General features: G+C 36.5%; 1 protein-coding gene across 8 annotated transcripts in view; it reads right to left on the bottom strand.

The window, feature by feature from the left end:
- Positions 1–212: 212 nt before the first annotated feature.
- Ttc6 (tetratricopeptide repeat domain 6) overlaps positions 213–25,871 on the bottom strand; it is a 132,930-nt gene continuing 107,271 nt past the window's right edge. For 6 of the 8 annotated variants that reach the window (XM_033765146.1, XM_010632654.2, XM_033765144.1 and 3 more), the window contains 7 exons: positions 24,974–25,093; positions 19,246–19,319; positions 12,920–13,127; positions 10,454–10,606; positions 9,455–9,625; positions 2,574–2,799; positions 213–467 (listed from right to left, as the gene is read on the bottom strand). In XM_033765146.1, the coding sequence (XP_033621037.1) occupies positions 331–467; positions 2,574–2,799; positions 9,455–9,625; positions 10,454–10,606; positions 12,920–13,127; positions 19,246–19,319; positions 24,974–25,093 (1,089 nt within the window). In that variant the 3' untranslated portion in view covers positions 213–330. The remainder of the gene's footprint in view (positions 468–2,573; positions 2,800–9,454; positions 9,626–10,453; positions 10,607–12,919; positions 13,128–19,245; positions 19,320–24,973; positions 25,094–25,871) is intronic. The other 2 variants (XM_033765145.1, XM_033765147.1) reach the window with 2 other exon arrangements.

Genomic DNA, 25,871 nt, shown 5'->3' with positions numbered 1-25,871 from the left:
GATAACACTGCAACATATTACTTCAAAAGAAATTATTTTACTTTAGAGAAAATATTCTAAGCCTTCATATTCCTTGAGAAACATTCCCATTTAAATTCTGCATTTTATGAAGATATTCAATTACTGAGCTATTCCAAATATGGAGGAAAATAATCTAACAGTTTTATAATTAATATATAACAAATATTTTGTTAAAATGCATTAAATGGTTGCATAGAAGAGAGAAAGTAATTAATACAGAAGGTAGTGCCTGACAAATACACTTCAGTTTGAGGAAGAACAGCCACATAAATGTGAACCACCATGGAAATCATAGTGTGGTCTTCAAACTCAGGGAACAGAAGCACATTCTTCAAGATCAAGTGCTTGGTTGTAGTCAGCCATCGCTTCTTCTATCAGACCCATTTTACCACGAACTTCTGCTCTGAGGTCATACACCAGCACGTCAGTAGGCTTCAAAGACAGTGCTGCAAGAGAAGCAAATTTAAAGATAGGTTTATGCTAGTATTCAACATACTTTTATATTTAAAAATAAAAATTTTATAAGAACTGATTTGAAAACATTTTTTTTCAACTGCGAAAATTCAGTTAAATCTAAAATGTTGACTCTTTCTAAGAAAAGTAATTTGGCAAACCACAATACAATGGTATCAGGGTAATACTTTCTTCCAGAAATGATTTGGGGAGTATTGCTTCCCTTTCTATTTCACTAAAGAGTTTGAAGAGAATTGGCAGTAGGTCTACTCTAAATTTCTTGTAGAATTCAACAGCGAAACCATTAGAACCTGGGCTTTTCTTTGTTGGTTGAGTTTTTAATTGCATTTTCAATTTCATTGACTAATACTGGGTTATTTAGAATTTTTATATCTTCTCAGTTCAGCTTTGGTAATTCATTTGTATCTAGGAATCTGTTCATCTCATTTCTTCTGTGTTCTCCATCTTATTAGAGCACAGGTTCTCAAAGCAGGTACTGATGATCTTCTGGATTTCTACAGGATGCACTGTGATTTCACCCTTTTCACACCTAATCGCATGAATTTGAGTCTTTTCTTTCCATTTTTTGATAAGGTTGCCTATTTATCAATTTTATTTAATCTTTAAAACAACCAACTCTTCCATTCATTGATTCTTTGTATTATTTTATTAGTCTCAATTGCATTAATTTCTGCTTAGATCTTTAAAATTTCCTCTCTTATTCAAGATTTGTGCTTGACTTGTTCTTCCTTTTCTAGAAGTTTGAGGTTCAACTTTAAGTTGTTTATTTCAGTTTGCTGTGTATTCCTGATGTGAGGGTTCACTGCTATAAATTTCTCTCTTAGGACAGTTTTCATTCCCTCAAAGAAAAGACTAAAATGTAGAACATACAAAGAATTGAAAAACTAAGACCCCCCAAATTTAAAGGCCAAATCCAAAAATGGACAACTGAAGTGAATACGCATTTCTCAGATGAAGTACAAATGACAAGTAAATATATGAAAAAAAAGTTCAACATCATTGGTCATCCAAGAGCACAAATGAAAACAATGCTGAGGGCCAGGGATTTAGCTCAGCGGTTCCACCACCTGGCTAGCAAGTGTAAGGTCCCATGTTTGATCCCTGGTACCAAAAATAAATAATAATAATAATAATAAAACAATGCTGAGATTCCGTCTCACCCAGAAAGAATGCCAGATACCAAGAAATCAACCAACAACAATGGTGGCGAGGGTGTGGGGACAGAGGAACACTGCTCCACTGTTGGTGGGAGTGCAGAATGGTCCAACCACTGTGAAAATCATTGTGGAGATTCCTCAAAACACTAGGATTAGATCCAGCTATTCCCCTGCTGAGTATCTTCCCAGTTAAAAGAATAATACCACAGTGATATATGTGCACCCATGTTTATAGTGACACAGTTGGTAATAGCTAAATCTTGGAAACAAAGCAAATGCCCATCAACTGGTAACTGGATAAAGAAAATGTGTTTTTTTTTTTAATATAAAATGGAGTACTACTCAGCCATAAAGAACAAAAGATATTGAGGCCATACTCTTAAGTGAAATAAATGGGACACATGTGTAAATATCACATTGTCTCTCTGATGAGAGAAACTTAAATGGTAAATAAGAACCAAAATGTATAATAGATAATGTGAATTAGGAAAAAAAATTGTCCAAAATGAAAGGTAAATTTGGAGGTGGGAGGGTGAAAAGGAGGGGAAAAGAAACAAGAAAAGATGGAATAATGGATGTAAGTGTACTGTATACCTAAAATTACCAATAAGCTCAATTTAAAAAAAGAAAAAAGAAAAGATGAAAAATGAAAACAAAGCTTTGTAAATAGGAGGGGAGGGGACTGGGAGAAAAATTCCCTTTGATGAACATGATATTTAAATTATATTTATGCATATTTAAATTGTACCAATAAAATTAATTTTAAAACAACAATATAATGACTTTATTTGAAAGGTTGGCATTGCTTTTATATAGTTTCCTAATAATTCTCTACAACTCTGCTTGCAAAAGTTTTAGGTTAAGATATTACACAAAGGAATCTATTTTGGTTACATTTCAGATACACTATCTAAAATATACCTCTACTAAGGTCTTCCTCGGCAAGGTCATATCGCTTTAAGCAGCAGTATAAATGTGCTCTGTTAAAATACACTGCAGCCCAAAAGGGACAGCGCTCAATTACACATGCAAAATCTTCTTTTGCTTCTTCATAGTCATTTAATATTGTATTTGTAATAGCTCGATTCATGAGAGCATATTCATTTTCTGGATCAAACTTTAAAGACCTTGAGTAGTAGTCGCTGGCCTATAAAATGTAAGAATGATATTTTAATGTACTGTAATTAGAAGCTATCGAAATATTTAAAGTACATTTATTCTTCATTTAAAATGAAGGCCAGTGGCCTACCAAGGAGCAGTGGAAGCATTGCGAACGTTAGCGTTCTGTCACTGTGAGAAAATACCTGACGTAATCAATTTAAATAGAGAAATGATTTATTCTGGCCTACAATTTCAGAGGTTTCAACTGATAGTCATGTGGCCCTGTTCTCTTTGGACCTGTGGTGGCACAGGTCAGCAAGGTGGGAGCATGTGCCTTGAGAGGCTGCTCACTTCATGGCAGTCTGGAAGCAAAGGGAGAAAGAAAGTGGTTGCAGCCCAGTATCCTCTTCAAGGCTGCACCCTCGTGGCCTAAGTTCCATCTAGTAGGCCCCCACTTCCTGAAGATTCCGCTACTCTGGCAGTACCACAGGCTTGTGAAAAACCTTTAGCTTATTGGTCTTTGGGAGACTTAAGAATGTAACACAATAGACAATAGACATTGTCAGTGATAAAACACTCCTCTCCTCGCTGGACTGAGATACTCCCACTGCCTGCCACCCAAAGTTCATATCCCCGTGTGGAATGACAACAACAAAAAGATAAAAAGTACATTAGAAAAGAAGACAAAATATAATTTAGGCAAATAACACTTGGATAAATGAATTTTTAAAATAACTTCTAAATCATATGAAAAGGGATTAAAAACTCAGTTATACAATGAAACATGGAAAGGAAGAAAGAGAGGGGGAAAATGAGTGTGTTGAGGAAAACAAAGACTCTAGGTTATTCACAGTTGAGTGTCACCCAAAAGGTATGAAAATAAAAATTAAATTTGATCAAGAGACGGCAAAACTTTTCTGTGAGCCTCAGAAATTGAACTTGGCAGAGACAAATTCCTCAATCTTTAATTTCCAGTCAAAAATACTGTCTGGAAAGAATGTACAAGCAAAACCAAAGACTGCAATTGTCCCCCATAGTGGAACTTTTGATGATTTGCTGTTTTAAAGCTTATCGCCTACTGATAATTCCAAATCAACAGCCCCTTCACAACCAATCATGTTAAGTGCAGCCTAATGTAGGAACAGACCCGCAGCACTAACCTAGATTTGCTTAAAATACCTTGTGTAACAAAGTAGAAATAGCAAATAAACATATGAAAAAATGTTCATCCTCACTGGTCATTTCAGAAATATAAATGAAAACAATGCTGAGATTCCACCTCACCCAGAAAGAATGACTGCTAACAAGAAATCAACCAAGGGGTTGTGGGAAGAAAGGAACCCTTCTCCATTGTTGGTGGGAGTGCAGACTGGTGCAAACACTGTAGAAATTAATATGGAGATGCCTCAAAAAACTAGGATTGGATGTCCCATTTGACCAAGTTATTCTCCTGCTGGGTATCTTCCCAAAAGAATTAAAAGCATCATACCACAGCAATATATGCTCACCCATGTTTATAGTGACACAGTTGGTAATAGTTAAATCTTGGAAACCAACCAAATGCCCATCAACTGGTGACTGGATAAAGAAGATGTGGGGTTTTTTTATATATATATAAAATGTAGTACTACTCACACATAAAAAATAAAAAACTAGAGACAATCATAGCTAAAAGGTTGCACATTGAGCCATACTCTTAAAGTGAAATAAATGCGACACTCATGTAAATACCAAATAGTTTCTCTGGTGTGAGACACTGAAAGCATAAATAAGGATCAAAATGTATAATAGATAATGTGAAATAGGAAGAAAATGGCAAAGGGGAAGTAAGAGGGGTAGGGGAAAGGAAAAAAGGGAAAGGAATAAATATGAGAAAAGAAAACAATGGAAACAAAATCTTTGTAAATAGGGTGGGGTGAGGGGGTTGAAGAGAGAACAGGGAATGAGGAAAAAAATAAGAACTAAGATATATAAAGGTACAAATTCCCAACAATGAATGTCAACATATTTTATACCTAAAATGTACCAATAAAATTAATGAATTAAATATCTTGTGCAACCGATAGGGCCAATCAAAAATTGTTCAAAACAAGTTATATCACCTCATCCCATTCCCCCCACCTTTTCCCTTTAAAATTTAGCTCCCCTACCTCTTGATGGAATGTACTTGTTTTCTTACTGAACCAGTTTCTCTTAACTTACAAATCTATTCATGTAATCTCCATAAAAGCTGTCATTGCTTTTATTTTTAACCTCATGTACATTTTCTTGGTTCACAAAGCATAGCCTGGAGTCCTATTAAAAAATCAATTGCTTCACGCCTATAAAGAGGTAAGGATCAAGGTGCAATATGTACCAATCCCCCATGATGAATGTATTTAATATGTACTGAAAACACTGTATATATGAATATAATTTTTAAAAGCGAAGGTAAACAATAAGTAACTTCAGTAACACTTTGATAGGATTTGATAACTAAGTATATGATATTTCTAGTAAATTATTGTTATTGTTTATTGATATCGATCTACAGTGATTGGAAACTTTTTTAAAGAAACTGGTCCCTTTACCACATGTAGCTTAAGATGCTGATCCAACAACTTGCTAGGGCTCAAGTTGATAATCTCATCTCTGACTCCCTGGTGGATGAAAACTGGGCTCCTATTTTAAAATTTACCATTAAAGGAAGGTCACTTCTTGTCATTTAACTTGCTATGTCCAATTACCATTCAGTTTTTTTCCCAACCTCGAACAACTTGATTTTAATCTAATTCTTATTTCCTGAGCCCTACTCTAGCTAAGCAAAACATCTTCAAGCTTAATGGATTATTCCCAGTTGTTTCCTGCCAAGGCATTTCCGTGGCATGGACACTTACTATTATCTCTCCTTCCCTCCTAAAATTCCCTCTGTCCTGGCCTTCTCCTACCTCTCTGAGCACATCCTCATGGTTTTCTTCCCTGAACTACTGCTCTCTTGCTTTTCAAAGATCTGTCCTTAACTCACTTCCATCACAGGTGTTATAAATGTTGATTACATGGTGGCTACAACTCGGACCAAGGAGGCAGATTGTTGGGAGCAAGTCCTACCTTCACCTGAAGCTCTACATATATCAATTTCCCCATCTAATAAAACAAAGTTAACAAACTTCGTGTCCAGTGCTGGTGTAAGGATGAAGTGAGGTAAGAGTACTGCAAGTGGTATGCAAATGTATTAGGACTCATTCAATTACTATATATACATCAGTTTTTTTTCCTTCCAACATCTTTAAATGAAATGATAACATAGCCTTCAAACATACTCCATAAAAGTTGCTTCCTCTGACCTTTTAGAATCAGTTACATCAAAATCACAAAACCCCTCTCATTCCTAGATAATAGCAATTCTATACTACACATAAGTGCTAGGATGGGGGCAGATTGACATCCTTTTGTGAAGTGTTTAAAGATAATTTATTCCTAAAGGAAAGGTAGCCCATACAGTCACCAGAAAGGATGCAAAGGAATGACTCCAAGCATTGCTTTCTTCATAAAGTAATTTAGCCTTCATTTTAATTTACCAATAAATGACCAAGAGATGCTACGTAATTCTACATCACAAAAGCATGACTTTAATTATGGAAGAGCATATCCCTACCTTGGCTATAAGAAAATAACTCAGTAAAACACCAGTAGTGCACCTGCTTTGAACAATGTAAGTTTATATTATATCTTCAAAAGTGCATTACTTACAAAATTTAAAATCCTATAAATTTAATGAGGTCACTTGACATAGAAGAGTATCAACCAGTTAGAGGTTAAAGTGATTAGAGACCTAGATTTTTTTAAACAAATTTGGTCTGATGCCCTCATAACCATAATCAATTAAAAAGTAGATCTAATTATGTTTAAAAGTCATTTGTAGTTCATAGTTTAGGCAAACAGCCCATCCAAATGTAACAGAAACCAGATCACACACGTGTTAACGGTCTAAAGATCCTCTGATCTGTTGGGGTACCCTTCTTCCTGAGCCTAAATCTTCCTTCCAGTATAGTCTGAACTAATGGCGGAGAGAAGAAACGGGAAGGGTGTGGAAGCAATTTCCTCCACCATGAAAAGCCCAGAGCACAGCAGCACAGCTGAAGAGCTATTCTCAAGGCCTACCTGTCTCCCAACAAGTGTAGACTGGGAAGCCCAAGGATCCAGTATTGTAGACAAAAAATGGAACATATTTTAGGTGAAATATCTGACTAATGTGTCAGCAGTGTGGAGAGAATAGAGCCACATCACAAAATATTTAAAAATTCAAACTACATTTTAGATCTACATAATTTTGTGCATGATGTTCATACAGTTATTAAAGATCAACATATTTAAAAAGTAAAGGTACTCTTACGCAGATCTTAAATATCTATGAAAATAGAAAATTGCCTTGGGCATTTTATTTGTATGAATTTCAATAACTAACTTTATAGTTAAAAAAAAAAAAAACATGGATAGGACCCAACCAGAGAGTGATCTGAGATTAATGAAGTTTAAGGCAATCGAACTTGGCTTGGCTTGTCTCTCTAGGAAACATTAGCCTCCCAGCTGTCCAATGAGATTTGAGCAACAACAGTGTCATTTGTGCCTTACAGAATTACACCTTCAATAACTTCAGCCCAGCATCTAATTTGAAATGGTGGTCAACCAGGCTTATCACAGGGGTCAGCAAACTGCTAACCCTTAATGCACTTGTAAAATACCTAATCTTAGCAACTGGAAATACACGAGTCAGGAACTCTAAAGAAAGATAAAGGCTGACAAATAGTATAAATTATAGGAATAAATAGATCTTTCCTCCTCCCCTCACCCCCCATGCCTCTGAAGATGGAACCCAGGTCCTTGGCACACATGCTATGCAAGCAATCTATTACTAATTACATCCCCAACACTAAAGGATTTTCTGAGTAAAGAAAGGAAAGAGGGAACAGTGTATGATTCCTGCCCCTAAAACCTTATAATCTTAACTGGAGAGTTAACAGATCAATACACAAAAACAACTTTGGAGTAAAACCAAGCAGGAGCCAGCCCTGGAGTGCTACCAACATTTAGAAGTAAAGCAGGGCTGGGGATTTAGCTCAGCGGTTCCACTGCCTGCCTTGCAAGCACAAGGACCTGAGTTTGATCCTTGGTATCAAAATAAATAAATTAATTAATTTAATTAAATTTTTTTAAAAATAAAAAGGTAGAAGTAAAGAAGACAGGAGATGTCAGAAAAGCGGACTGAGGAGGGAAGATCTAGCAAAGGTCCCTAACAGAAAACAGGACAGAATAGCGTCACCTGGAGAACAGAATGCTTTACAAAGAGAAAAGGGCCTGTGTCCGATACTGCTGAGCAGTCAAGTGAAAGGAGAACGGAGGAGACCACCGATAACTTTGGCAAGAGCACTAGAAGAGCAGTAGAAACACAGTCTTCAATCAAAGAGTTGTGGAGGCCCTGTGGCGTGAATCAGAAGTGAGAGACAGCTACTGTAGACACCTGGCTTAAGAAAAGTCATCTGGGAAGCGCGGTAGGGAGGCAGAGGGTGCAGCCAGAGTGGGCTGTGGGGGGGATTTTTTTCTTTTTTAGATGAAGATTATAAATTCATGCACCTATGTTAATGAGAAAAAGGACATCACAAGGTAACTTTACTGTTGTTTATAGTACAGAAAGTCAAGAAATAAGAAATTAAGGGTATTTTTATAAAAGCAGTCATTAAAGCACAACTATCTACCTTGCTGTCAGAAAAGCTTTTAAAAATCTAAAGAAATCAGACCACAGAGTAAAATACTTTTAAAATTCAAGTAAAAACATATTAAAAATATAAAAATCCCCACCCCATCAAATACTCAATTAATTCAAATACAAATTTTAGGAAAACCTTAATTAATGAGAACATTTAAAGATGGTTAAAATGAAAAAGTTTATATTATATGTATTTTACACAAGTTGAAAAATAAATACAGACCAAAATATACGGGCTACTGCCAGAGAAGTACTTAGAAAAAAAACATGAATAAATTATCCTAATACAAATAGAAGGGTGAACAAAAAAAAATAAGCTGCCTACTCAGAAAGATAGATGAAGAGCAAGAAAAACTGAAGGGAAACAGAACAAGAATGACACAGATAAAAGCAAAACTCAAAAAGGTAGTAAGAGTTTGAATTGTGTAAATGCATTACAATTCAAATAAAATAAATTCTGACCAAAATATTGTCTAATACTCCAATATTTTTATTTCAGACATTATCTATTGAGATTGGAAGAGATTAAAGGGCCATACAAAAATCAGAACTCATAACCAAGTCTCCCTACTCCCAGTCAAGTGCTCAGTGACTGAAATTTAGTAAAGATATACATTGAGATGAGACAGACAATCCCATCACAAAGAAGGTTTGGAAGGAAGAATAAGTGGGAGAAAAAGTTGCCAGCAGGCTCAAAGCTGGTGACAATGAATACAGCAAGGATAGGCTGAAAGAAAATTTACTGGGCAAAGGTTTAATGGTTGATGATAATAAAGAGAGTAGACCCACACTGGTATACACATTTAATGTGATATCATAAACTGATAGAGAATTGTTTAGAAAGAGGAGCTAATGATTTAGTAGGCTGAGGTACAAGGGATTGCATTTTGAAACTACCTTTACCTAACAAAGAGGCATTTAATGTCAAAATGAAAATGTTAAGGAAAACTCACATTACCTGAGAAAACTGCCTGTGGTGAAAGTAGATATTTCCGGCATTAAAGTAAGCCAGTGAGTACTTGGGGTCTAGAGCAATTGCTGCTTGATAGTCTTTCATTGCATTCTGTTGTTGACCCATGAACTCATGAATCACACCACGATTTGTTAAGAACTCCGCTGTAGTATTGATCTGCAATATAATAGTGCGAGTCTTTAGTATCTGGGAACAGTATTTATCTCTGATTTCACGTCTGCAGAAATGGACATTATGAAATCTACTTGTGGGAACGAGTAACTGTATAGTGCAGGTAAAACCCCATTAGAGCAAATATTGTGAGAAAGGACTTGTTATGAAATTGGTTTGATGTCAACACTGTGTAGATTTGGTTCCAATAAAACAAATAATCTTAATGCTTTACTCAGCTCCTTTCCAAGGCATAGACACAGGAGGAAAGTTTATCTGTTTACCTATGTTAAGCCAAAAAGAAATCAAACTGAATAGTTGACATGCTTATTTTTCCTATGCAGTAGCAATTGTCCTTCAGTTCATTTCTTTTTTCTCATTTCAGACATTACAACATCTACTCAGATTTAGAGAAAGAAAATTCAAAAGCTAGAAAAATTTCTGTCAGTGCATTCAAAACATAAGCTTATTCAGAGATCCACTGTAGGAAGAATCTGGAGATCTGAGTTCTTTCTTTGGTCCCATCAAGCCTAGAACTTTGCTTTGTATTTTGCATCTCTTTGTATTACAAAATAAAGCAGGTGGTCTGTGAAACTTACAGGCTGCATTTCCTGAAGCAATGTTTATCAGCAATTTGATTTTTTAATGTTAAATTCATTTAGATTATAAAATTGTCAAAATATAATAATGATGTAGCCTAGGAATCACTCAGTAAAAACAGAATTATCTTCTTTAAGGTCATTTTTAAAAGGTAACAGAGAAATTCTTACTTGATCCTATTCATTGATTGTGTTACTTTAATGCCAATAATAATACAATCTAAGTAAATTTTACCTTCATGGCTGCATTAATATCCTGCATTGCAGCAAAATTAATACCCATCTGAAGACAGACCACAGCTCTTCCTTCATATGCTAGGTAGCAATTTGGATCAACTTCTATAGTGATGGTAAAGTGATTCCAGGCTTTCTGCAATTTTCCTTGGACCTAAGATAATTTTCCAGTTTTACTAAGTAATAAATAGTGAAGAACATGACAGATGTTTATGATTCTAACTCACTTAAAACCTTTGGTAAGGACATAGTTATATTGTGCTACATCTAAGGTATTTTAAACAAGAAAGTAGACCATGTTGTGAGTACATTTAATTGACTGCCTGTTTATGATGACATTTTAATTAACCAAAATATATTTAATTGTGGAGTCCTTTTTTTATTGGTACCAGGGATCAAACTCAGGACCTTGCACATGCAAGGCAGGTACCGTACAGTGCCACTGAGCTAAATCCCCTGCCTTGCAGAGTCATTTTTTACACCAAACCAATCTTAGGTAACACAAAATGAAGGCTACTATGGGAAACACCAGTGTTTCTGACTGACAATTGTCAAAAATTTTACACTGAATTCCACAGGTGCAAGCAGGAATTATATTTATTGGCTTTTCTGGTACATAATCTCCAGTTATACATAATGCATGCTATATATAAAGTAAATTTAATATGTGTTGCATAAATAAATGAATAATAGTATAAAACTTATTCTGATATGGAATTTTACGATCATTATAAATATTCTATGGAAAATGCATATAAATCTACCAACATCTGTTTGTACCAAACTTAGTTCCAACTGGAAAGAAAGTCCTCAGGAGAGGGACACCACTGACCGAATGTCAGAGCATTTCCTAAAGAAGACCAGCAGGCCACCACAGGAAAGCTGTGAGTAATTAATTTAGCATGATCCAGGGTCTGTCTTTTCATGGGCTCAGAAACCCAACCTGCCAAGTCTCAGAGGCTGACTCAGTTTAACCAGATTATTCTAGTGACTCTCGCACAAAGCTAAGAACACTTGTAACTACCAGGGGGGACTAAACCTTGCATTTTGACCAGCAGCTCTCATTCTGGCTAAACCATTTGAAAATACATTGTCATGACAAGTTCATATAATAAAAAAGAAAGCAGATAGACTGAGGTTCGATTATGAGAATATTAAACTGCAAACAGCCTCACAATAGGATTTTCTCTGCCATCTACTCCTGACAATATCTGTCCTACCTACTTCTATGTCCACAGTATTAGGCAGATAGTAAAGGAATCTGTAAATTTTTGTAGAGTAAAATGTCACTCCCTGGGACAGCAGCTGGATGGCCCTACCTCACCTCTATCAGTCAGTCCCTTTCCCAATACAGTCCTTTACTCTAAAGTGCTCTTCAGCCCTATTCAGGTCGCTGTATACCTAGTGATATCTTCATCAAATGCAAATCTGATGTCACTTCTCTGATTAGTACTATTCTCGCATTTAACTAGACTGCAGGGTATTTAAACACCAGATCTTACTAAATAATCTGCCCTTATTTCAAACCATTCTCTCCTTAGCCATAACATCTCACCAATCCAGACCACCTGTCTCTTTCTTACAAAGATTTCCAGTGGGCTCTTCCCTTTGTCCAGAACACAACATCTTAGTCCCAGTCTCTTACTTTGACTAATCATTAGTCTTTCACATCTAGATATAAATGTTAATTTTTAGTAAAATCCTCTTACTTCTCAAACACAGCTCAATTCCTTGGGACTATAACCTTTATTTTTGTTTTTGTTTTTGTTTTTTGGTACCAGGGATCAAACTCAGGCCCTTGCACTTGTGAGGCAGGCAGTGAAACCACTGAGCCAAATCCCTGGTCCTATTTTTTCGTCGATGTATTTATCATAGTTATTTATATTATTGCTTATGCCTGTCTTGAGAGATGTTTTTTTACCAGAGTACAGTATCACTATTCTATCTTGCTAAAGGGACAAATTATTATCCTATTGCTTTCCCAGCAAGTTCTAACTTGCTGCCTTTTGGAAGATGACTTAATTCAGAAATCTATATTGTTTTTCTGACCTTTTGTATGGCTGACCTTCACTTTAAAACTTTCACACAATGTTTATTCTCTTTTGTTTCTAAATAATTCAATAAGATAAAACCCATGGAATTAAGGTATAAGCTACTGCAATGTTAATCAGGTTCTTATTCCTGAAAATCATCAGGCAAATTTTAACAGTAGTTTACCAGGAGAGAGAGGAAGGCAGACTTTAAGAAAACACATGTTAAAATGCTCACTGACCAGCATTTCAGGTCCCCAGGCTTGTCCAGGCAGGCTCCCTGAAGTTATGTGGGACTCTTGCTACCCCTGCTACTTTGTATAGTAAAAGTAAGGGAGAGATAAATGTTCCTATCTGAAGAAATACCAGTAAAGGGCCAAACATATTCTCTCTCTCCTGTCCAGACAATGCTTTCAATACTCAAAATCTTATATTACCTGCAAATTATAGCATAGACTAATTCTGGCTTTTGTGCATAACGGATTAAGACGCAGTGCTTTCAGAAAGTCCTTCTGTGCTTCTCTGGTGGCTTCATGTCCATATCCCATGTAAGAATTCCCCCTTCCAATATAAGCGTCCAGAAAAAGGGGGTTAATTTTAAGAGCCTGAGTAAAGAAACTGATAGCTTCTTTGAATTCTTGAATTCTGAAAAAAAAAATTACAATATTCTGGTGAGTTGATGTTCTCTGTTGACCTACTCCATGTTTTCCTGTATTTGACTTCTGCAAAAGATTTACGTTGACCCTTGTAAAGCTTCTTTCAATTTCATTATCTCTCATGGGAGGCGAGTACATTAGTTCATACGACCTAAGAATTCTGGCTCTTCTTTGACGTTTTCCATAAGGGAAGGAACCAGCAATAAGGGACATTTTCACAGCAGAACGTAGTGGGATGAAATTCTTCTTTTCGGGTGATATAAGTCCAGATGGTACTCCTAAATTTTGTTTTAACAGCTATCAGTACCAGGGCAGAAAACATATGCTCTTACTGATAAAATGTACTATTTAAATTACGCTGGTGTACTGCCTAATGACGTTGCCATTAGCAACGGCCCGCATACACTGCAACTATCTTAATCCGAAAATATACTCTACACATCTTTCACACAATGAAGAACTTTCTAACGATGCATCTCATAGAATTTACCCCGTCATTAAGTGGCTCATGGCTTATATTAAAAATGTGTACTTGTATATATTTAATATTTCCTTAGGTAATGAAGAGAAGCAAATTTTCATCACACAAGAGTTTTTACTTCAAATCTATAGAGGCAGACCATTTCGTTGCAAACATCAGGACAGGAAGGTAGAGAAAAAAGTGAACTTTATTTATTAACTTGTAAATGAATGTGGCTACATGATTATCCTGTCTATTCTCCCTAAGGTGGGGGTAAGAGCTACTGAAGCAATAAAATATTTGTTCTTGGACATATAAAATCATTTCACCACTTCACATGCATATCTAATAATTACATTTAGTGCCAATCAACATAGAGTCTCGAATTTTTTAACATCAGATAAGGGAGCTAACATTGAATATTTGCTTACTTACCAGGTACCGTGCTAAAAGCTTAACAGACACTATTTCATTTAGTCCTTCCAACAACTCTTTAAGCTAGTTATAATCTTCTAAATTTTATGGATAAAAAGAAAAATCATGATTCGGAAAAGCTTGCACACCGGAAATAGCATAGTAAATAATGTACTACCTTTGCATAGAATAAATGCTTAAAACTCAAATTTGCATAAGGCTCATTTCAAAAAATCCATGTTTTTGCACCCAGCCATCTCGAATGCATATTCTTCACTTAAAATGCACTGTAACTGGTGCCGAAGAGCCAGAAAACTGACCACTGAACAAGGCAGTCAGAAGAAAGGCGTGGCCTTCACACCTGAGCCTCAATATGCAAATGAGAACTAATTTTTCAGTGTTGTAATAAGAACTAAATAAAAGAAGAAAGCACAGAAATCTTTCACCATTCCTTTCATTACTTTTCTCAAGCCAGTTTTAAAAGGCAATAAGTTATATCACTATTTCCGCATTTTGCCTTTTTAAAAACACATGAAATCCAGAATAAGTGCTCTGGAAACTGTTGTCTCCTAGATATTGCTCAAAAGTATCCTTTAAAATACCGTTTCCTAAATTTCAGCTCTTCTTTTATGAGAGCTGCCCTACCCTATTATCTACTGAATATTTTCCTTTGTGTCAATTCATTAATGTTAACTACATTTATTTTAAAAGATGATCTAATTTCAATACTATATATAGAAAAATAAATATCTTATGCTGTTAGTAGAAGGCAACCCTAAACATAAGTAAAACTGGAGCTGGATGCTGTAGTCTATAGAAAATAAACTTCAGGGCTGCATCATTAATCACAAAAAAGAATGTTTTTGAAGACTAGCTTTTAGATAAGACTTTTCTTTGGATGTGTCTGTAAGTTATTAGAAAGAATTCATTCTGAAATGGAGAAGTGATTCAGTTTCTCACAATGTGATGCTGTAGTTCAAAAGAGAAATTAAAATAAAACTTGTTTTGCATATCTTAAATTGGTTTTATTTGTGATTTTGAATTCTGGCAGCAGCCTGGATCCAAATGCTCTACTCCACTATGTGTTCCAAGTAGGATTTGTAGCCAGAGAAAAACTAGGAGCATATAGAAAAGGAAAGTGTAGGTGAGACAGCCCAACTGGATACAGTTTACTTCTTTTTGAAGCTTAAGCAGTTGGTTGCTAGTGATTGGCTGAGACTCAACTTCTTGTTACAAGGTTAAGTACAGTCTGAGTACCCTTCAAGTCAGGCTATAGTTCATTATGTATGGAGAAGGCTTTAAGACAAAACTAGGTAGGGAGGCAGCATAGGCCAACCTTAACAGCGCTCTCCTTCTAGTCAACCTCTTCCCCTTTGGTCAACCTCTCAAAAAATCCATGACCAAGATGTTGCACATTAACCTCACTCTTTATCACCCTTGTGAATTAGACTTATTTGCCTCAGGTGCCCCTGGGAAATGACAGAAAAGTGAGGTTTGTATAGTGGTAACAAAGAAACAGAACAAGAAAAACTTGATTGGTTAACAGAAAATTCCTCGAGGCTACTTTAGAGTCAGGGAGTTAGAGGTAAAGCTTTAGCTGGTCTGTTTTGGTATCTATTGGCTTCTTAAAGTTTCAGCTTATGTATTTGCATTTAGCTTGAGTGACTCCATTTTGTTTTTCCCAATTCACCTAATGTCCATAAGTTTGCTTAACAAGTGTGTGTGTGTGTGTGTGTGTGTGTGTGTGTGTGTGACTACACCAAACACTAATTGACATACTCATGATTCTTGCTCCATATTTTGGCTAGCACTACACAAAAGTGGCTCATCAAATGTTCTGCCAGAGAATCCTACAAAATGAACACTGAAAAATGAGAAAAGATTAACTTCTGACATTAGGGACAGGTAAATCCATATATTTGAGCCAATCTTTCGAGTTCTCTATGTGGCTTGTTACTCAGAAAACACAGGATAATTTCTTTCAAGAAAGTTATAATGTAGTTGTGTTCCCCTTTCTCAATAGTTGGCAGTTTAAAAGTTCACTGAAGGTAAGGTTACGGTGCCTTTCCCTGTGACTGCATTATAACAATAATTTTAAACATGGACTAACACTGATTATCAAGAATAAAAACACCACAGTCATTTTGTGTAAAGTGTATTTGTTGATAGGTTTTATTGTGCTCAGTATTTCCATTGAGTAGTAAAGTACTTGCTTATGATGCATATTATTGTTGTCTACATTTATTAAATTTTTCAGGACAATCTCTCTTCCCTCATATTTTCCCATAAATCCTTAAAATGTTCCTAGTATTCTTATATCCAAATGTCATCATACCCTGCCCTTCTAACCCAAAAAGAAATAAAACATTCCTTGGGAATACATATCCTGATACACAGTTTACAAAACATAATCTCTCCTTTTGCATAGCCTAATCAATTATAAAAAAATCAAAAACTAAACTATGAGGCAGTGAATTGAAGCACACACACCCTTCTATAGCATAAATGTATTACCCAAAGGCAGAAATGAAAGCTATTATTTGCCCTGGTCTAGTTATCAGTATTAACTTTAATGAGCAAATAATCATTAAACCTGAAAGCTGGAAATGGATCTTGAAAGCCACTTGTCCAGCACCTTGAAGTTGATGGTGACTAAAATCAACTCCAGAGAAGGTGACAGAGCTGAAGACAGAGATTCTCCAGGTTCTTACACCAATAGATGAAGAAACAAACTAAACAGAGACCACAGTAGAAACAGCAATTTTAGTTTTCTAGAGATGTGTCTATTATTGTCTCTTAGGTTGATGCTCTTAAATCATCAGATGGCTGTTAGCCAGTGGGAAAACATAGCAGAATTCCAAACTGCATCAATGTACACTAGCTATAAACAGTTGAGCATCTGCTACCACAAATGCAAAAGTATATAAAAAGTTTATTCTAAAAGATAAAGTGTGTACATAAATCTAATGCAATGTGCTGACTTGCAGAAGGTGTCTAATTCTCATTATGGTATCTACTCTAGATGAATCATGCACTGAGAGGGTCAGTGAGTACAGACACAAAGGCCCACAGCACTGACCACATTAATCACATACATGACCAGATGTGCCCTACCGAGTTACACAAATAAATCACAAATACCTCCCCCAAACTAAAGAATGTGGCTTGCACAGTTAAACACTAAAATGTATTTTATGCAAATGTTAAGAATGGCAAAATAAATGTACTGCAATGAGAAGTGCATAGGACATATACCTGAGTAACCTCTCATTTAAAAAAAAACTTAAAGGAGCTTTCTCAAAAAGATCTAAAAATTAACTCTACCATATAACACTGTCAGTGATTAAACTGAGCAACAAGTAGCACATTCAGCCTAAGGAATGTGGTCTCCTAGCAACCAGAAGAGTGAGAACTAGGGATACACAAAAGATACTTCAAAAGTCTGCAGCCCCATGAGTTCAAAGATCAAAGTCCTAAAATTTAAAGATTTATTCCTTTTATAAAATTTTCCAAATGAGACTTTACTTGCTGTACTCTATATAAGACATTAAACATGAATCCCAACAGTTACAAACTATGCTGCTATGTATACTATCACTTCAAAAATATTTTTCCAGAGGAAACTTCATCACAAAACATTCCTTATTGTTAAGTTCAGTAAAACTGTTAAAAACTCAATACACATGAAACTGGGACTCTGAATTATCAGGGCTTTACTGTTGATTTAAATTCTACTTTTATTAAAGAATAGAGACCCCAGTCAGGTGATGAAAGTTGGTTATTTGAAATTGCAAAGCAGTATCAGCTTAAGGAGGATCTGCCATATATAACAGTGATTACATTTCATAAAAGAGATTGTGAATTGACACACTGAGCAACTTACTGACTCTAATAGTTACTAAACATAGGAAAGAGGATGAAAGAAACTTTGGAGTCTGTTTTTAGTTTTAACAGAATGTAACAACATTAGACATTTTTGGCCAGCACACACTCAGCTAAACAAACACATCCGTCCTTATTATTCCACCTCTTCTCAAGTAAAACAATTAAGAGGTGGATTCTACAAAGCTTACCAGATTAAAATTGACAACTGTGTGATTACTTTTTGCTGTCTGTATAAAAGGACTGAAGATGGTTCTTTTAACTTAAGGCATCTTCAGAAGTTCCAGTTACTAAATTACTTTGTTCATAAAATAACAAGCTCTCTCATGGGGAAATATAACTGTGCTATCTATGTCCTAGAAGTTCCAGTTATTAAATTGCTTTGTTCATAAAAATAACAAACTCTATTATAGGGAAATATAGCTGTATTATCTATGTCCTAAAAGGGAAAATAAAGAATGTCAATTTCCTTAATAATGCAAACCATATTCTAAACTATTTGCAGAGTCTATCTACATAATTTATGAATTACTCTAATTTACTCCTTCAAATTAACTGCTGTTGTTTCTTGCATAAAAAGTAATGCTGTGAACTATTACTTGGCCCGGTATATTTTATCTTATATTAAAATCTATGCACACTGAATCTCTGTGCTTTGAAAATTAAAATAATCAAAATTAATCTTCAGATATCAAATATACATATGGAAATATAAACATCATGACTAGCAAACTTTATATCCTGTATTCTATATTATGTTTGCATTTCAAGTTGCTGATCTGCATTTTGGCCTTATATACCTGTTCTCTCTGTAACTTACTGATTGTGTAGCAATCATAAAATGAGGTATTACTGTAATGTTTAAAGTAGTATGTGTTTATTGATTTTATTGTGTTTTGCAGATATCTTCTGGTATTGTTTTAATTAGTTTTAGATTTATAATTATGTTTTTAAATGCAAAATTTCCTTGAAAATGCATTCTTTTTTGAAATCACTGTCTTCCAGAAAAATGGCTTTTAAAAGTCAGCTCCATTTTCTGAGTAACTTAAATTATTTTATGTTTAGTTACATCATCATGCATAATTTTACTCAGTGTATTGCAAATGTCATTTCTCAGTGTATAGGTTTCAATCAGCTGGTCATCCCCAAGGCCTTGATACAGGTATTTTCTCCATGTGATCCCACATCTATCCTGAGAATTCTTTGTGTCCCTCCCCACTTTTTACAGTCAGCCACGTCCACATTTTCCTCCCTTCCTTCCATTTCTTCCTGACTTCTGTTATGAGACCGTAACTAGATGTGTCCGGTAGTCCCACTTCCCTTCCCCTTTCACAACAGTTACTCTCCGTACCTGTGATGGCACATGGCAGTCGCTTGACAAAGACTGACGTCAGTCTGGCTTATCAGCGCAGCTTGCTTAAAATCCTGAAATAAGTTGGTAAGTTTTATTCATTTTGTAATATTTATGATATGTGCTTGCTTAAACTTCCCTCTAACTTTGGTTCCATGTGAACGTACATAGCACAAGCATTAAATTCCTTTTTTCCTCATGGGTGAGAATGTGTGGAGCAGAGGAGCCCCTCCACTGTAAATCATTCAGAATCTTGGGCTTAGTTGCCTTCACTTCAAGAATAGGGACCTTGGGCTCAGAATACAGCTCAATGGTAGAGCACATGCCTATTGCATGTGCAAGGTCCTGGGTTTGATATTCCGCCCAGCAAAAGGAAGTGTGGAAAACTGTTCTGTGCCTGCAATGCACAGTGAAGTACCTCATTTACATTTTATAATGTTTATATCCATTGAATACCTCCAGAGTCTTCCTTACCTAGACAGAGTAGGGAACTCCCCTGGAGAGTACCTTTAGAGTTTTATGACATTTGAGCAAACAGGCACCCAGGCCAGGAAAAGGGCCTTGTGGGTGGATGAACTCAGGCTGCTCCCACCTCTCAAAATCCACACTTCTAGACAGACCTGTGCTGTCTTGTCCAGGGATCCAGAAGACTTCCTGGGGCGAGGGGGAAGGAGACTCTGACCCTAAGATCTGAAGTTTGGGGAATCAAGTAGGATGGATCTCAGTGACCCTGGGGACAGACTGTTTAAACCAAACTAAAAGTGCTGGGTCTGCGGGAAATCCTGCCACTGTGACCCAGAATGCTGTATTCTCTTAGGAACCCGAGACAGTGTCTACCACTTAACACTTCTCTAAATCATCCAAAAACGTCTGAGGCCTGCAACAAAATAAGATCACTAAACTTAAACTAATAAAATACTTAAATACCTACAAATCAATTAAGATGCCAGCTGCATACATGTGAGATATAGACTAGTTTTAGTAATTGCTGTAATGTACAAGTAGCCTTCATAAAGCAAGAGTCCACGACCTATGAAGGAACAAAACTGACCCTGATTCCTCCCAGACAACTGATGCGGCAGGCATGTTCATGGACAGTTTTGTCTGCGATGTCATTTGGCTCGGTGAAATGGGTTGAATATTACATCCTCTCCAGGAGTCACAAAAGGAACCACTCCAGTCCCCATTCCCGAGGGTGGCCAGCCCTCAAAAGCACCAAAAGGTGCTCAGCATAACCAAGCCTCTCTCTCCCTCCCACCTCCTCCTCCCCCATCTACCAACTCTCCCTAGTTGTGTACAGGGAAAAGGCTAGTTGTCTTATGCAGCAGGATGAGTTTTCTGCTATTACAAGGGGTGGAAGGAAGGAGGAGCAGACGGGTCAAGCCGAAAGCTCTGGGAGTTATTGGAGGAAGAGGCATGAGTCACAGTCTGTGAATGTAGGTTCTCCTCTTAGATTTGACAAAGCATATTTTGAAGTTAAATGGAAGTATTTGGACAGAAACAAAGAATTTATTATCTAATCAAATGTAATCTAGTCAAGCATGCTCACAGGTATCTCCCTTTCTGAGTTGCAGCGTTCCTTCCCATCTCCCCTGGAACATTGCTCCATCATGCCCTGCTGTTTTCTGGATTCTCTCTCTCTGTCCTGACTTATTTCACTCAATTCTCCTCGCCCTGGAAAGCACACATGGCCACAGCTTTCTGGTTCATGTCACTACCAGTCCCACTGGAAGCATAGTCAGCCTGTCTCCACATTTTATAAACTGGCTCTAAAGACATTTTTATTAGCTCATTTTTATTCTCATCAAGGTAATCCCTATATACAGTGCATAGGACCTAAGAAAAATATAGTACTTAGAATGCTAAACAGTGATCCCTCTTTCCACTTCCTTTACCTCTAGGTCCCACTTCCCAAAAGCAACCATTTTCCAGCTTACTGTCATCTCCTCTGGTATTTACCTGCAAATGTCTAAGTACCATGAGTATTATATCATATTACAACTTTACAACTGTTTACTTACTGCACAGAATAGAATTTAGCTAACGGCACTGTGGTGGATTAACAAATGGTCAACTTGGAATGCCCAGCTGAACTGAATCAGTGTGGTTCTGGACATAGAATATCTAGGATTACTGTCAATGGCATAAAAAGAGAACTGGAGAAGATCTTTTGCCGTTTTCTTGGAGAAGCTTGCCGAGGCTGGTTTTCCTGAGAACTTGGCTGTTCTTGTAGTTGGAAGAGCTCAGGTCCTCCCTGTATCTGAGAGTGGCTGCTGTTCTTGGCAGGAGAGCTCTGATCTTTGCCTTAGCATCACTTCCTGGCTGTAGTGCAGATCCCTGAGCGTGGTGGCACAGATCCTTCACTCTGTCAGCTCAGGCCTTCTAGCTTCTACCACTGGCGTTTGGGCCTTCCTGGTCAGACCCTCCACATGGACTTGCATGAGACGTTGCTGTGGGCTCTAGGAGGACTCACGGAGGACATTGTCTTGGGCTCTGGGCCTTCATGCTGGACTTGTACAGGACCTTGGCTGGATCCTTTGGGTCTCTGATGTGTGGTCTCTTACACTCCTCTGCATTTGACTTTTTGGGTAAATATTAAAAAATAATCCTATACATTATGTGTCCTATATTAAATCTATCCCCTTGCAAACTCTGACTACAACAAGAAACATTTCACACACTCCCCTTCTCCCAAGGTCCCTACACATCTATGACAATTGTGTTTGTCTGTTGTTTGTGAATTAATTTATTTCTCTTATGTGTCTAACTCTTGGCTTCCAATTCAAATGTTAAATTTAGGACATTAAAATCCAGAGTAGTAGTTTGGAGTGCTTAAACATTGCTTCTCTGCTATTTTTAAACTTGTGGAATTGAATCTTTTTTATTAATTTACTATTATCATGGTAGGTTTGTAGGAAGGAAAAGGATAAAAAAATGTTCTCAACCTGGGCACTCTTAACCATAAGTTTTCAAATGATTCCTGTCAAAATGCTTCCTGATCGGTGTTCTCCAAAGGCACAGAACTATCAGTTAACTGGTATGTTCTCAGCACTTACCAAATTGGATCTCTCCATTAATCCCTCCCATAATGAACAGTTTCTCTAGTGTGACAAATGGAAAGTGTAAATAAGGACTAAAAGATACAACGGATAATGTGAAATAGGAAGAAGAGGTGCAAAGGAGAAGGGGAAACGGGAGAGGGAGGGGAAAGGAAGGAAGGGAATGGAATTCATATGAGAAAATGAAAAAATGGAAACAAAGTCTTCATATATAGGGAGCAATGGAGGGGGTAAAGGGAGGGCAAGGGAATGGGGGAAAAACAAGAAGCAAGATGGATTGTGTAAAGATGCAAATTTCTAACTATGAATGCCCTTACATAGTATAATTTAAATGTACCAATAAAATTATTTTTTTAATATTTTCTTTTTGCGGGGTAGGTTCCCCCCAAGATACTTTTCAAGATTTTAATTTTTCATTCAGACCTCTTATTCTGTCTCATATCCTTCATTATTTCTTCCTCTTCCTGCATCATTTTTAAGTTTTAATTAATTACTGTACACAGACAAAAAAAATTCACTTTTCGTCTTTTAATTTATATTTTCATGGTATGTCTCTGTCTAGCCTTTTGCTTTTATCTACTTATATATTACTATTTAAAGTGTGTTTCTTATGGCCAGAATGTATTGAATGTTTTTTTAATTTCCCACATGACATTCTCATTGCGTATTTGGTATTTTTTGACCATTCCTATTTAATGGAACTACTCATATGACTCCATTTGAGTATTTTACTATTTGTTCTCTGCCAGCCTCCCATGTTTCTCTGTTTCTTCTTTCCAGATTTATTTTCAGCTCTTTTAATATTTATAATATTCAATTTTAATTTGTCTACTTTATTTTTCACAGAAGACGACACTGTTGAGCGCGCACTTGAATGAAAAGAGGGCACAAGGCACACACAGATGAGTATGCAGAGGGTGGTATGGCCCAGGAACAGCCTTGTGAAGGCAGGAAGGGAGTCTGGCCCTGTCAGGCTCACCAAAGGCCACAATGGAGTGAGCAGTAAGGAGAGAAGAAGATGCACAATGACATCAGAGAGCTGAGCAGCATCAGATCTTACGGGCTCTTGGTTGGTCATGGTCAAGCATTTGGGTTTCAGTGTAAGTAGGATGGGAGACATCGGTGCTGCTTTATGTGAGGGCAGCATGAAGAAGGGCAAGGGTGGAAGCAGAAAGGGCAGTTGGGAAACTCGTGCAGTATTCTAAGCCCAGGGATTCTGTCCCGAGGTCTAAGTTTAGATCCGGCTCAGTACTTACTGGTTGAGAGGAAGATAGTGGTCACAATTATGAGAATTGATTTTACTCAAATTATGCTTTAGTTATAGAGCTGACAGGGCTTGCAGATCAGTTAGATGTGGGGTGTGAGGAAAGATCATGGTCTAGAATGATTCTCACTAGACCATCAGCTCCCAAGAACTAGAGCTGCCTTGTTTATTTCCAGTCCATTAACTGGAAAACCATAGAGCATCTGGAATCAAGTGAAGCCCAGTTCAGCTTTTGCCATGGTGCTTACTAGTTTAAAGACCTTATGTAACTCCTTTGAATACCAGTTTCCTAACTGGTAAACTAGTTATAAATTATTGAATCTGGGATATAACAATTGTATAATAGGGATCATGTTGTCCTTCAGTGCTGAGTAAATATTTAGTTGGTAGGTAACACAGGCTGTGTGCTTAATTTCCTAACAGCAGGGGTCCTTTGCTATTTTTCTCTTCCTCCACCCAATTCTGTTGCCCAAATTTACATAGTTTTCTTATCTACAAATACAGAAAAGTTCTTTAGCTGCCTATACCAGAGGGGGGTTCTTAATAGTATATCTCAAAGATATTTTTCAATATATCAAAAGTCTAAAGGAATTCAAATGCTAGGATTACATTTCATCATAGTGAGATTTGCCTGGAAGGTGATTCTGTTGGATAGAATCTCAAAAGACAACTTCAAATGTTGATAAACCATACCAGTCATACTGAAAGATAGAAAGAACAGGAAGGATGCTCTAGTGCATAACACTACAATTGCTGTTCCTATGAACCAAAGTTGCAAAACGGATGTTACTAAATAGCAAATCCCAAATTGCTATTTTGGCTTTGTTTCTATATTTTACTTCCAAAATTACTATAAAATAAATAATACAATTTCAGTTAAAGGGAAAATTATGAATTGGTTCTTCTATAATGAAATAAACTTCAAACTCCCTATCTTTTCACTATTCTACATGATTACATCTATTGCAATTCTGAATACCTGTTCCTAAATTTAAATTGTGTCCCCACAGACTATTCTCAGCAACTATTTCCTGCAAACAGATTTGATATATTTTCAATGGGGAAAGAGGAAAACTGAGAATGAGAAGAGCCCCAAGAAGCAAAGTAAATAATACACAAATCATTTGCCAAATGACTGAGTGTTTAGTTTATTTCCTGGGAGGTGACAGTTTTGATCAAACTAGAATTCCTTTATGTATTGACTACTTATCTGTAATCAAAATAAAGTGAAAGAATACACTTTTTGCACAGATTCTATTACTCATTTGAGGAGTTTCAATATAATTCATGTTGCAGTTATCAATATTATTATTCAGTAGCAATAAAAACTTGTTTAGCGAAGTTCTCAGAAGAAAATGGGCAAAATTCAACGAGTTCATTTCTACGCAGTGACAAGTAAGCTCACCTCTAATGCAAAGCCGTACTGCTCTAGCTCGGTGTAGATGAGGCCACGATTAATGAAGGTATTTAATGTTATAGTTTCTGCAGCATCAAGGAGTAGCACAATTCCAAAATCTATCAATGCCTGAAAGTAAAATAATTACTTACAATGTAGGTGCGACCTTTTAAAGCCTTACGCCATTGGCCAGAGACAAACGTGTTTACGCCTATGTTGGCTCTCATGGTTCTTTAACTTGACTTACAATTTGGGGCCAAAATTATCATGTGTAGGATGTGAAGGGACACTGCCATTCTTTAGTAAGGGGTGTCCACTAGGCTTGCAGATCATGTGCTATTTGTGACTCAATATCTCTTCTCCTCTCAGCAGTTTACCATGCAACTATGGATATTAAAGCAGAGCACTGAGTACCGTCTACAATTTAATTTCTTTAAATGATTTTATGGCCTTCTTCACCAAAGTCTGAGCTCCACAGAGCCAGAGTTTATTTATCTAGCTCATTGCTGTAAACCCAGTAATAAGCATCACAACCGAACATGATGGACAGTTTTTAACAAATGAATAAAACATGAATCACTGAAAATCTATTCTAATAAAACAAATAGCAAATAAGCACTTGTAGGAAAATTACTTCAAACATCTTGGTAGGTATACGCCTTTCTTTGTAAAAACAGTAGTCTAAGCTCAGAATCTATCAAGATCTCCTTTAGTTTTACCTTTTTCTTTTCCCAATTGCTGAATAAACAAAATTTTGCTAGTCTCTACTCAGCTCACTACATACTGGTAGCATCCTAAATTTGGATGGGAGTTGAATCTCTGATATTATTTTCCTAGGGAATAGTGTGTCCAAAAGGGTCATATGGATTGCTTAGAAAAGAGCCAAATCTTGTACATTAGCAGCACC

The sequence above is a fragment of the Fukomys damarensis genome, unplaced genomic scaffold (assembly GCF_012274545.1).
Source record: "Fukomys damarensis isolate Sample0158 unplaced genomic scaffold, DMR_v1.0_HiC HiC_scaffold_17, whole genome shotgun sequence".
Taxonomy (NCBI): domain Eukaryota; kingdom Metazoa; phylum Chordata; class Mammalia; order Rodentia; family Bathyergidae; genus Fukomys; species Fukomys damarensis.
Note: the sequence above shows the minus strand (reverse complement) of the source record. Positions and strands in the feature narration are given on the sequence as shown.